General features: G+C 47.8%; 1 protein-coding gene across 2 annotated transcripts in view; it reads right to left on the bottom strand.

The window, feature by feature from the left end:
- USP33 (ubiquitin specific peptidase 33) overlaps positions 1 to 14034 on the bottom strand; it is a 148649-nt gene that overhangs the window by 9523 nt on the left and 125092 nt on the right. For both annotated transcript variants that reach the window (XM_068124850.2, XM_068124849.2), the window contains one exon: positions 10882 to 10963. In XM_068124850.2, the coding sequence (XP_067980951.2) occupies positions 10882 to 10963 (82 nt within the window). The remainder of the gene's footprint in view (positions 1 to 10881; positions 10964 to 14034) is intronic.

Raw genomic sequence — 14034 nt, forward strand, 5'->3', positions numbered from 1 at the left:
GGGTCATCAGGACCCCCCTCAAATTGACCCTGCCGGTGCAAGTCGATTCTGGGGGGACGTGTGTAGCGGCTACCGCTGGGTTTTCACAATCGCCTTGCACCTATCAAGGACGCGGAGCGATCACCATGCCGGGCTCGTCCAGGACGCCCGGGCAGGCCCGCGCTCAACTTGCCAGGCCTCGGTCGGGACGCCCGGGCATGCCCGGGCATGCCCGGGCAGGCTCGCCCTCAACTTGCCAGGCCGCAGCCAGGACGCTGGGCCACGCCCCCTCTCGCCTTTCCTGGGCAAACGCTCCGGGATAATATGTATATATATTGCTGCCCGATAAACGGGCTTTTCAGAGTGCCTGAGTGTTTGGTTTGATTAAAGCAACTCGGATGAATTCCAGCTTTTTGTCGCGTCCATTCTTCCGATCGACGTGGGAGCCCCAGCTCCTTCAATACAAAGGTAAATCTAAGCTACACGATTCACACAATCCATACGAAAGTCTTAATACAAGTTAGCTATGGACCAACACCCCTTCAATGTAACAATACTTTGTTGACTTATCCAATGTCTTTGATCTCCAAATTCATGTAAAAGTATGCTGAATTGTCTTATAATATCCTTGTCCTGTGCCTGACATAAAAGCTTCCTCTGCGAGCCTTACATACTGTTGCGGATATGGGATTTGGCCTCCATATCCGCTTGTAAATATTCCCCTATTTCCCCAATACTCCCCAACTATCCCCAATCCCCCATTCCCTAGTCCCATTGTCTGTAAACAACACTCTGTAGAACCGACCTTCCCCTTTTTCCCCCATTAAATGTCGTGCCCAGGTCCACCGCATCTCACATAGACAACTTTCGGACATCTTGCTAGTTATTCTTAGTCTATGTCAGTTAAGGACTCGTTTCCATTAATTCTGACTCTTCGTTGCACCAGAATGTGATTGTATGGCACCAGTAGTGAGTTTAGGACCTCCCCATACCTCCTCCCATCTTCCTCATGAAACAACAACAACAACAACAACAACAACTACAACAACAGCGCGCGGGGAGTGTGCGTCCTCACTCCGGCTTGGTTAGCCGCCATTGCCCATGTGCGCCGACGGGGTTACCACGAAGGGGCTGACTGTCGGCCCCTCGTCAAGGGCGGAGCCCGGTAACCCCCCGCACCCAATAAGAAGCAACGGGCCGATTTCATCTGGGGCGGAGCTAACGAGCCGAGGGCGTGTCACTCCCCGCTGGATATACGCAGCCACTTACCGGACGTGACGTCAGATGCGCCCCGAGCTTGAAGTGAAGAGAACCATACGCCACCTCCGAGCGCTGAGAGACCTCCCTGCATCTTTTGGGCCGCGCTATCCTGTCCCTGAGCACAAGGTGCACCTTGTGCTGTCCACCGACTACCTGCCCTTCCGTGCCATCAATCCCGGTGTGAGTCAGTCTTGTCCTGTTTATCTGTGGTCTGTCGGGGTTACTATAAGACCGTGATTAAGTGCCTACCTTCCTATGCTGTCCCTCTTGTCCTTGTAATCTCAACGTTCCGAAATATTATAACCTCCTCCGGAGGTCTTGAGAACTGTACCCCTGGTGTCGTGTCATTTAACCCAGCCGTTGTGTCCTTTCCTCAATTGATTTAGCGTAGCGCGACTCGGCCAACGTTCGAGTATAATCGGGTAAACTGTGCAGACGCGGTCATACCAAACCGCTCGGTAAACCAACATCCAAAACCGCGTCTGTAACATTTGGTGTCGAGGAGTTGGATTCGGACCTGGGACTAAATTTGTTAGGCCCAAATTTTGGAACACCAATTGTACCATTAGGGTAACATTTGGTGTCGGGAAGTGGGATTCGATCCGGAGCGCGTTTCACGCGCTCGAAATTATAACAGCGAAATTTGATTGTGTTTTACAAAAAAAAAAAAAAAACCCGAATTTTGAAAGTCGCGCTATGGCAGACCAAGACGGCTGGGTTCCGGTAGAAGAGAGTGAGGCAGGGTCGATCCAGGACCAAAATGAGGGACAAGAGGAGAGCGAAGCAGTGAGGGTAGCAGATTCGCAAAATAGCGTCGTCACGCACGAGGTGGCGGGCGCGCGAAATGGCGCCTCGCACATGGCCACGGCGACCGCGGTAGCGCCGCTGGTGGATTCGAACCTTTTCCTCCTGCAAATGAGGGCCCTTATGGAACAAATGGGAGACCAAATTGGAGGTTTGAAAAACAGTATGGGGGTAATGAGGGACGAATTGAGGGCTGATAGTGAGCGATTAGAGGACCAAATGGGGGTAATGAGGGACGAAGCGAGGGGTACCGGTGAGGGATTAGACAAGAAATTAGAGGGGTTAGACAATGGGATAGAAGGGGTGAAACATGGGTTAGGGAGTAGAATAGAGGGATTAGACAATAGATTAGGGGAAATACAGGAGGGGTTAATGGGGGTAGAAAACAGAATGGCCGCTCAAGAGAATCAAATGGAAGGGATGCAAAAGGGGTTAGAGGGGTTAGAAAACAGGATGGAAGGCAAATTGAGGGACATGAGGGACCAAGCGGAAAGGGAAGTTAAACAAATAGGGCAGCAGATAGAGGGGGTCAGAATGGGGGTAGAAACTAAACTGGATGCTCACAGGGAGGAAATGGAGCAGATGAGGGTGGCATCTGGGCAGGAGATGCAAGTGATGGGAGAAGAGATCAGAAGAGGTGTGAGTGAGGAGGTCGGAGGAGTGCGCGAGGAGGTGAGGCACTGTAAGGAGCGCATGGAGAAGGAGGTGAGAAAGGGGACTGTAAAATTGCAAGGGGGTATAGAGGAGTTGACGCTGGGAGTAGAACAACTGAGTGGGACAAAAGGAGTTGGGGGAACAGGTAAAGAAGAACACAGCGGTAATAGAGGGTTTAAAATCGACACAGAAGGAGATGAAAAAGGACGTAGGGGTAATTAAAAAAGAGTGTCAGACGGTACATGAGGACTTGACGAGGAAAATGAACAAGGTGGTAGAGGTGATGGAGGTTAAAGAGCGGGAGGTGCGGGAGCACATAGAAAAAAATAAAGTGGAGTTAGAGGAAGAACTTAAAGGGGCGCACGAGGAGATGAAGGAGGTGAAGCAGAAATAAGAAGAAGTGGAAGAAGGGGTGAGCGAAATTAAGAAGCGACGGAGAGAGGATAAGAAAGAGATAAAGGAGGAAGTAAAAGAATTGGTCCAAAGTCTGTGTTCGGGTCGTGATGATGTGCTCATTAACCGGATGAGGGATTCGCAGGTGATGGAGGAGAAGCGAAGAGGAAGAGGACCCGGTGTAAGTGGTGACCAATATGGTCGTGCGTATGATCCGCCAGGTGATTTAAGAAGCTTGGGGGTCGAGATGGACCCGGGTGTTCGTGAGAGGCCGTTGGTGAAGTGTGCAACAGGTCTGGTGTGCGAAAGAGGAGGTGTGCGAGAAAGTCCGACTCTGGGGTGTGTGAGGAAAAAGTGCGTGCCAAGGAGTGAGGGTGCTGGCGAGAGTGAGTCGGTCGTAGCGCGTGTGCGAGGGAGCACATGGAAGCGCGGTGTGGTAAGTGTTACAGAGGGTGTGACGGGAGAGTGTGCGCGAGAAAGGTGTGTGACGGACAGGTGCATGGGGAAAGAGTGCGCTGTCAAAAGTAAGGAAGAATGCACACCTGTGGTGAGTGTTACAGAGGGTGTAACGGGAGAGTGTGCGCGAGAAAGGTGTGTAACGGACGGGTGCATGAGGAAAGAGTGCGCCGTCAAGAGTAAGGGTGAGTGCGCTGTCAAGAATGGAGGTGAGAGTAGTGAGAGTGACAAGGAGCGTGAGTTGGTTGTGACAGGTGAGAAAGGATGCACACCTGGAATGGTAGAGCGTGAGTGGGAATGCACGCTGGAATTGGTAGTGAGGCATGTGGTTGGGTGTGCGAATGAGAGCACACCTGTGATTGTCACAGAGGAGGTGACCGAGGAGGGGGTGCGAAGAGGTGTGTTGGTGAGGTGTGCGACCAACGAATGTGTGCCAAAGTGTTCGGTGGTCAGGTGTGTGACCAAGGCTGTGAGTGGAATGAGGGTACCTGGGTGTGTAAGGAAAGGTACGAGGAGCATGGGAACGGCTGGATGTGTGAGCAAGGAACGGGCTGCGGGGTGTAAGCATGCAGGTGAAGCATCGACGTTAAACGGAGCAGCGGTTAGAACGACTTTTAGCCGAATCGGGCCCTCGGTGCGTGCTGGGCCTCGCTTTGAACGGCCGCGTCCGTCCTCCACTAGGCGGAGCGGGCAGCTGGATAGGAAGGGTCGTCATGGCGACCACTTTTTGTTGAGGCATTCCGGCAGGTCGAGATCGGGCCACGGGATGGCTCCGTGCCGAGATGGTGCGTGGGATCTCGGCCCGGGTAAACCTCCTTCCCTGCACCGAATGCGGGACGTATCCAGCCGCTGGCACCACACAACCCGCATTCATGGCTTGGCTGTACGAAGCCGGGCTTTGGACAGGAATTGGCGCACCGAGAGGCATTAGTGAGTAGACTGTGTGATGAGGATAGTGTTTTGGCCCCGAAATTAGAGAAAAACAAAATTTGATGATTGGCAATGGATTGGCAGTAATGATTGGCAGAGGATGGGCAGTGATTGGCAAATTTTTGATTTGTTGAAATTTGATGTGCAAAATTGGTAGTGGGAGATGCCCGATGTGGTGGGATGGCAACTCTGTCATCCCTCACAAAAGGGGGGCTTATTAGTGCCAGAGGACTGGGGGATTGGTAGTGAGCGATGGGCCCGGTGGGTAAGGGTGGCATCCCTGCCACCCTTCCCATGTGGGGCAAAGGAGCAATAGTTTATGGGGTGTATGGCAGTGAAAACTAGCCCGGGTGGGTTAGGATATTGATAGGGATCTAGCGAAGATGACATTAGGTAACGTTAAGGTTAGTTAGTGACTGATACCTGTAGTGGGGACGCAGGTAGATTAGTGTGGATGATAATGACGTGGGAGCGCAATAGTTTAAAGGGGCGACTGGGAAGCGCAAGTTTCAGAGGGGAGTAGTTAGATGAGATGATGCTGTGTGAGAGCTGGACAGGTGTGTGGAGCAGTGTGGAGCAGGGTATGAGTAGTGAGTGTGTGGATCCGCGCGAATGCGCTTGGGGAGAGAAGGGTGCAGGTGGCACCAGGTGTGAGAGCACAGGTGTGCAAGTGCAGGTGTGTGGAATATATGGAGCAGAGAATGAGTGGTGTGGAGAGAGTTGGAGTAAGTGGTACGGAGTGGTGTGCATGGTGCGAAGGTGTGGATGGGGGAAGAGTGGACCCCTTTCACGAGTACCCGGGGCGGGTAGTGTAAGTGTTAGGTAGAGGGTATAGGTAAATTGTGGTTGGATATTGGCATTTGTGGTGCGGTTGCAGAATGGTATTGTGGATGGGTGCATTAGTGTTGTGGAAATGGCTGGGCGTGTAGCCTGTTAGTGTGTGTAGTTGGTTGGGCACTCCACCACTGTGAGGATGTCGGCCAGGTGAGGCCGCAGGTGGGCTCTGGGAGCCGTTAGTGTCAGTGGGGCCCGAGGATCCGGAGGACGGACCCGGGTAGCCCAGTGCCAGAGAGGGCACCGAGTGGGGAGAGCGCCAGAGGGCCTTCCCCAGGTAGTTAGGTTAGGGTGAGGAGCAGGTAAGCTCGGAGGCAACTGCAGTGGTGGAGGTGTGCAGGTGGGTAGACCCGCTGGGAGAGGTACACGCCACAGCCCAGAAATTGTGCGAGGGCACCGGGAGATGAATCGGGGGAGTGAGACCCCAAATTGAAAAGCACCACAGTTTGGTCAATGGGAATTGGTTTTTAGAACCCATAGTGTAAGTTGGCCAATGGATTGGCAGGGAAAGACCCCGGGTAATGTAAAGTTGTTAAAGTCATTTAGGAAATAGTTAGGATTGATGAACCTGTCGCACCATACGCAGCCACTTACCTGTGGTGATGATGATGACTCCACACCTGTGTTTTCTTTGTTCTGTGTGCAGGAAATGAGAATTGCTGTGTGGATTGGTGAGACGCATCACGACGTGGATGAGACATTGGGGTGATTCCATCTCTCCCTCCTTAGGAGGGACTGATGATGAATTGGTAATGGCAAATTTTGATGTTCAGTTGGAGATGGCAAATTTTGATGAGAGTTGAAAATGGCAAATTTGATTGGTTAGGAGGGAGAGAAGACGAATTTGGTTTATGGGAGGAACGGGGAAGACAGTAGGGACGTTTGTTGATTTGTAAAGTAGATGTTTATGGGTAGTGTTGTGTTTTGTGGATACAGTAAGGGGTAAGGGAGGGGCAATGTAGGTTACCTGGTGGGGGGGTGGGGGAGGGGCGTACGGTAGGAACGTACCTGTCTCACCTGGTTCCCATGTGCCCCCAGTGTGCATCACCTTGTATTGCGTGCACTTTTGCGCCCTTACCACCTTACTCACTTGTTTTCTTCTTTTGTCTCCCACCTCCGAGGATCTGGCTTTGGGGCAGAGAGAGAGGAGAGAGAGGTGCTGGCTCCGCAGTTGTGGGCCTGCACTTTCGCTGCTTGCTGCCGGGATCGATACACCATATGGACCGCAATTTTTGTGGCCACCCACCATGGACCGCAGTTCTCTTGCGGGCAAGCACCACCCGTTGATGGACCTATGGGTCAACGTGGCACCTATGCCATACAGGTGAACCACTTTTAGTTGGCCCCCTGACGGCCACAATACAGAAATGGACGCGGTTGGCGCCTTTCTTTATTTTTGAAAGAAGCAAGAAGGCCAAGTGCACCACACGAAGAGCAAGAGACACCTGCAGGGTTAGGGGTTGTTGTTTTTATTTTAATGAACAATGGTGACTGCACCGATTGGTGCTTGGGGTGGTGCTTTTGGTGCTTGGAAGGGGTGCTCTGCACATTATTAAAGGCCGTAAGGCCACAGAGCACTCGTGGGTTGGTGTATCGATGCTGGCATGCGTGCTCTCTCTATGCATAACATCTGCATGTGTTCCTCCAAAAACAGGTCCTGGATCGTAGTGTAAATATCAGCGTAGTCTTGTGTAAATAATGCTCCCTACCGGCTGTATGTTTAGTTTGCGAATTCTTTCCGCGATTCGGTTATCCTGTGGGCGTGTTTCTGTGAGGAGAAGGGTGCAACGTCGCAGGGGGACATATTTACTCATTTGTGAATATCTGTAAAACTGTCGCACTGAGGGTAGAGTTAATAGTAGAGGGAACTACATCTGAGTGCCACACTAAAATAGGTAAAAATTTATCGGGTCGGGACGCCCCGAGGGTAGAGAAGGGTGCAATGTTGCGGATATGGGATTTAGCCTCCATATCCGCTTGTAAATATTCCCCTATTTCCCCAATACTCCCCAACTATCCCCAATCCCCCATTCCCTAGTCCCATTGTCTGTAAACAACACTCTGTAGAACCGACCTTCCCCTTTTTCCCCCATTAAATGTCGTGCCCAGGTCCACCGCATCTCACGTAGACAACTTTCGGACATCTTGCTAGTTATTCTTAGTCTATGTCAGTTAAGGACTCGTTTCCATTAATTCTGACTCTTCGTTGCACCAGAATGTGATTGTATGGCACCAGTAGTGAGTTTAGGACCTCCCCATACCTCCTCCCATCTTCCTCATGAAACAACAACAACAACAACAACAACTACAACAACAGCGCGCGGGGAGTGTGCGTCCTCACTCCGGCTTGGTTAGCCGCCATTGCCCATGTGCGCCGACGGGGTTACCACGAAGGGGCTGACTGTCGGCCCCTCGTCAAGGGCGGAGCCCGGTAACCCCCCGCACCCAATAAGAAGCAACGGGCCGATTCCATCTGGGGCGGAGCTAACGAGCCGAGGGCGTGTCACTCCCCGCTGGATATACGCAGCCACTTACCGGACGTGACGTCAGATGCGCCCCGAGCTTGAAGTGAAGAGAACCAGACGCCACCTCCGAGCGCTGAGAGACCTCCCTGCATCTTTTGGGCCGCGCTATCCTGTCCCTGAGCACAAGGTGCACCTTGTGCTGTCCACCGACTACCTGCCCTTCCGTGCCATCAATCCCGGTGTGAGTCAGTCTTGTCCTGTTTATCTGTGGTCTGTCGGGGTTACTATAAGACCGTGATTAAGTGCCTACCTTCCTATGCTGTCCCTCTTGTCCTTGTAATCTCAACGTTCCGAAATATTATAACCTCCTCCGGAGGTCTTGAGAACTGTACCCCTGGTGTCGTGTCATTTAACCCAGCCGTTGTGTCCTTTCCTCAATTGATTTAGCGTAGCGCGACTCGGCCAACGTTCGAGTATAATCGGGTAAACTGTGCAGACGCGGTCATACCAAACCGCTCGGTAAACCAACATCCAAAACCGCGTCTGTAACAATACGATTGAATAGGGGAAAAAATGTATGTTGACTATCCATTCAGACCAGGAACTGATCTTTTTAAATATAGTTCTCCATGTTGTACTTTGCCATTCCCATGTGAGCATTTGTCTCATGATGCTGGGATCCCAGATTCACTTCCATTGTGTGTTACTTCTTATTGTATTTATGTAAAAATAGAATGATGTCTTCTTCTCTTCTTCTACTGTCCTAGTCTTGCAATCTGCATGTGGCATACGTACGAACTCCTCCACAAGCATTTATTTAATTATTTGTTTTCAGGATCTCAGGCTCGTAGTGGAACTGACACACACACACACACACACACACACACACACACACACACACACACACACACACACACACACACACACACACACACACACACCTCGTTTTTTCATTTCTGTTCCTCACAATTCTGTCTCTCTCTTATTCACAGACACACACGCACACATACACACACGCACACACACACACATACCCGAGACACAAGTTCGGCAAGACAAACGCAGCCACTCTGCTTGGTGGAAGTGCCATCACTTATTGGGGCACTCTGGTTACCACAACAATGACACCACCTTTCTCACCTCACTCAGTGGGGCATTTCATAATTAGTCATTTATTCCTCGCCATGGATGCCAGCATATGGGGATTGTCTGTTCTCTTATCCTTATTGTAGAGCATGTTATAATGGTCTGAGCCAAGGTGCTTCAGTCTTTTCTCCAAAACCTTTGCTGGAGGCACTCCATAATAATTTGAGACTGAAAATAATTGAAAGTGGGTGCTTGCATTTATGCATGAACAGATATTCGTACAGGCTAAGTTGAAAATTTTAACCTCCATTATGAGACTTGTTGACTTCACTAATCTATTTCAGTCCAGTGTAGGATAGAAGAAGCTCCATCAACATGGTCCATTCTTATCTATCCTCCGTAATTTGGGATTGTTCTGCTCTAAAGAAATTCTCAATTTATTCTCTTCGTATAATCTTTGTTCTTCTCGGCATCCTCACCATCAAATTATGTGACATAGAAGTGCAACATGTGAACTTCTTCAAATATCTAACAGCAACTTGACAGAAGTCCTACATTCCTCGAACACCCTCACAATGTCACGTTGAAAAGAAGTCACCAGTTAATCCTGTGCACAGGCTTATGGAAACCACACACGTAACAATCGCCGCTACCCTGCGTACAGTTTCTATCCTTGTCCAGGATATCCCTGAAGCTAATTTATTGCATCAAGATGATCTACGGTTACACAATTATAAAGTCTGCTTCCATGTCTGATTGTTGTCCAGTTCAATTGTGAGCCCGTTAATAAATACTGTAGGCTATTTGGATGGTAATTCTTCATGTCGTTCAAACTTCCCTCATTGTGGATTAGTACAGGCTCCAAGATTTTCCAAGTTAGGGGGGCTTTCCTCATCTTCCAAGCACTTCTTAAATAGTTTTGCCAATTTACTGTGGAACATTTCGACCCCAATCTGGGATCTTTTCATCCTTCGTTTACTGTACCATTTTCATCTTTCCCCTCTTCGTGCTTTTAAATTGCAAACTGAACCTTATTGACGGGATTGCTTTATTATATTTGTTGTACTTTAAATACAGGCATATTGGATTTTCTCATCGTTGAGTTGTCTGTATAATTATTTGTAATGATGCATATATTTTATTGTTTCATGACAATAGTTTCAGTGTGTCCCATCACCGAGCTAGGTTTGCCGGCATTCAATTTCCTATTCTCTTACTTAAAAAAAATAAATCAATCTCTTTTGTCATTTTTTGTCTTCTCTAATCTCTTTCCTCACCATCTTATCTCATTTTCTGTTGAATAATTTGATTGCTTTTATGAAAATTTACAAGAAGTCGTGATGCGATTCAGAACTTGCACCAATGAGGAGAGAGTGTAAAAAAATAAAAATGAAAACAACCTCAACTAGAATGGCATTCGGTAGAGCGCATACCTCCGCCAGGCTGAACAGTTTGTTTTGTATCCCACTGATAGGCCGGATCTGGATTCGGACCTGAACCCAAATCTAATCGGCTTGTTCTTGTCACCTAACCAACTCATTCACCTAGTTTAGTCATGTCTTCCAAAACTTTTTTTACATGTCATGTTATATATCGCTTTTTGCCAGATCCCTCAATGGTGAAGAATCTCTTTAAAATTAAATAATTCTCGTATACGAATCCATAATCAGATCTTCACCAAAATCGAATGGATTCGTCCTTGTCACACACCCAATCTGTCCACCAAGTTTCTTCAAAATCCGTCCATAACTTTTTGAGATATCCTGCTATATATCGTTTTTGTCCCTATCTCCCAATGGTGAAGAATCGCTTTACAAATCCGACTAGCCGGATCCAAATCCGGATCTTCACCAAAATCTAATCATTTCATCAATGTCACATACACTACCTCTCTGCCAAATTTTGTCCGAATCAGTCTACAACTTTTTGAGATATCTTGTTCACAGACAGACAAACAGACAGACAGGGGTGAAAACATAACCTCCATCCACCTTTGGTGGCGGAGGTAATAATGACTCACCGATTGTAGAGGTAGTCCCACACATTCTGTGGTACAATCACAACAAGGTCTTCCAGGTAAATGTACTTGTGTGGTGGCACTCCTGTCACAGGGATCAACAAAAGGAAAAGAAAAAGAAGAAGCCAGCAACAATCAGGTGTACCAGAAAACTATTGATCAGGTAATTTCCACCAGGAACTTTGTGAAGAGGTGCTTATCTTCTTGAGTACCAATTGCAAAACAGTTAATTTTTAGCAAAATTTTAGCTAAATCTGACTGGTGATCTTCCAAACAAGAAGAAATGAAACAAAGGCAAGTACACTTTCAACTGAATGAAAATGTCCTTTTTGAACTGTCAATCATGAAATTGTGAACCTCATAAGACTATTCTTACAAACCAAACATTAGTGAGATTTGGGGGCATGGAGCTGGTGAAGCAAGGACTGAGAGAAGAGGAAAAAAAAAACGATTTGGAGGCAAAACCATGCACTATCCAAGAAAGTACAGTCGTGGTCAAAAATATTGGCACCCTTGCACTTTTTTCAAAGAACTCACAATTTTCTAGAAAAATAAGTTGAAATTGGCAAAAGTATTTGGTTTCCACAATTCATTATTTCACTGTTAATATTACAGAAACTTTGTTTTTGATTCAGAACTTAATACATCCTTTTAAATCAGAAAATAAAAAGAAATGGCATTGCCAAAATTATTGACACCCTAGCCTTAATATTTGGTAGCACAGCCTTTTGACTTAATAACTGCAGTCAAAGGCTTCCTATAGCCATGAATGAGCTTCCTACACCTCTCTACTGGCAGTTTGGCCCACTCTTCTTGTGCAAACTGCTCCAGTTCTCCCATATTTGAAGGGTGCCTTCACCCAACTGCTGTTTTCAGATCTCCCCACAGGCGTTCAATGGGATTTAGATCTGTACTCATTGCTGGCCACTTCAGAACAGTCCAGCGTTTTATCTTGAACCATTTCTGGGTGCTTTTTGAAGTGTGTTTGGGGTCATTGTCCTTCTGCAAGACCCATGACCTTCGAAGGAGACCCAGCTTTCTGACACTGGGTTCAACATTGCACTCCAAAATTCCTTGGTAATCTGATTTCATGATGCCATACACACATTCAAGGCACCCAGTGCCAGAGGCAGCACAGCAACCCCAAAACATCACTGAACCTCCTCCATGTTTGACTGTAGGGAATGTGTTCTTTTCTTTGAAGGCTTCATTCTGTTTTCTGTAAACAGAGATTATGTGCTTTACCAAAAAGCTCTAATTTGGTCTCACCTGTCCATAGGACATTCTCCCAGAAGGATTTTGGCTTGTTCAGGTGTGTTTTGGCAAACTCCCGTTGGTCTTTCTCAGCAGTGGGGTCCTACTGGGTCTCCTACCATAGAACCCCCTTTCATTGAGTTGGCGACGGATGGTGCGAGTTGAAACTGTCGTACCTTGTGTCTGAAGGTCTTCATGCAATCTTTGCTCGAGAGGTGAAAGTATTGCCATTTCTTTTCATTTTATGCGGGATATAAAATCCGTCATTGTAAATATCCTGAAATGTCTTCTACGAAATATGTATCAGAGTAAAACCACAAAACAAAGACTGTTTACTAAAAGCAGTGCTTATTCTTCGTCCATTTGCATGCAGCACAAGGCTGTGGGGTAGCACCACTGGCTGAGAGCACAACTGTGCTGCTGATGCAAGGCCCTGTGCTAGTTAGGGCAGGAATTTGGAATTTGGCCCGGGTGCCAGCGATAACTCACCTCCTCTTCGCAAAGGACACCATGGGATCTTTAACCTCACCAACTAATGCTGGCAGACGTGACGCCGATTTAACGTCCATCCGAGGGATGGAAAACACATTGATGAATCACCCTGCATGTGAAACACCGGGATGACAGTTGATAAAAGGGTTGGGATTCAAACCCAAGATAGACAGCTTTGAGGCAAATGTGCGTACCTATAGGGCCTAAGCCATCCTTTCAGCCCTAAGCAGTGCTAAATACATGCAGGTGGAAATCTGCTCTGTTTCAAGCAAAAATGCAAATATGTACCTTACAATACCAAAAGGTAATATCTAATCTGTCCTGTCATGTGACTTGGAAGAAGATTTATATAGGCAAATACAGCTGGCAACATCCATCTCTTCATTGGGCCAAGGCTTGCTTTGGGCAGGAATTTGGAATGAGGCCAAGGTACTCACGATAACTCGTTTACTCTTTGCGAAAGACACCGTGGTATAATTCACTTCCACCATCTAATACTAATAATCTAATACTACTAGACATTTCTCCAGAGTAGAATCCATCGAGCGTCCAGCACAATTTTTTTAATGCAACCCCCTGCTTGTCAAGCACCATGAAGACAGTTTATAATCAGGTTGAGTATCAAACTCAGATTACACTGGTCAAAGGCAAGTACTGTATGCTACCTCTGCCAAATCCTGGCTATAATAATCCACTATTCATTTTATCAATAATTTGGCTTAACTACAGTTTGCATACACAAAACGTATACACACAGACGCACACGTGCACGCACCTGCAATAAGCCCAATACAAGTGCTACGTCCAGCTGATGATAATGTTTCATTCTGATTTTCAGATCTTTCATATGCCATTTAGGTTAAAACTCGAACGGCACTCTTCGACGTCACGACATCGACCAATATATGCCCGCCCACATTATTACATCATTGTACATACTTATGCTAAGTTTGACTTGGATCCCTTCAGCCGTTCTTAAGTTATTGTGATACACTACAGGTCGAGGGCCGCAAAATCTGACAAATCGCAAAAAACAGCAAGCCGAATTCCCCATGCTTGCCGTATAAGAGAACCTCTACTAGTTTCACCAGAAGGGAGTTTTATGGTGGACCACATGTGCCCTGCAGGAAACCTGGGAAGTGGGGTGAGGAGGGAGAGGCTGGGAGGGGAGAAAGAGGACAAAGCATGGAAAGATGAGAGGGTGCAAGATCAGATAGGAGGTGGTAGAAGACAGCGACCACCGACCTGTCTGCAATGGTGAAGTGATAAGCCCATACACTCAATTTCAATGCAGGAGATTTCAATAAACCTGAAGGCTTTGGTTTCCATGGTGTCAAGCTGGGCAAGGTGTGAGGCAGGGGAGCCAGCCCGGAGAGGAGAGCAGTTCTACTCCAAGCTGCAGATGAAGGC

Source organism: Myxine glutinosa, chromosome 8 (genome assembly GCF_964187855.1).
Source record: "Myxine glutinosa chromosome 8, kmMyxGlut1.1, whole genome shotgun sequence".
NCBI classification, from domain to species: Eukaryota; Metazoa; Chordata; class Myxini; order Myxiniformes; family Myxinidae; genus Myxine; species Myxine glutinosa.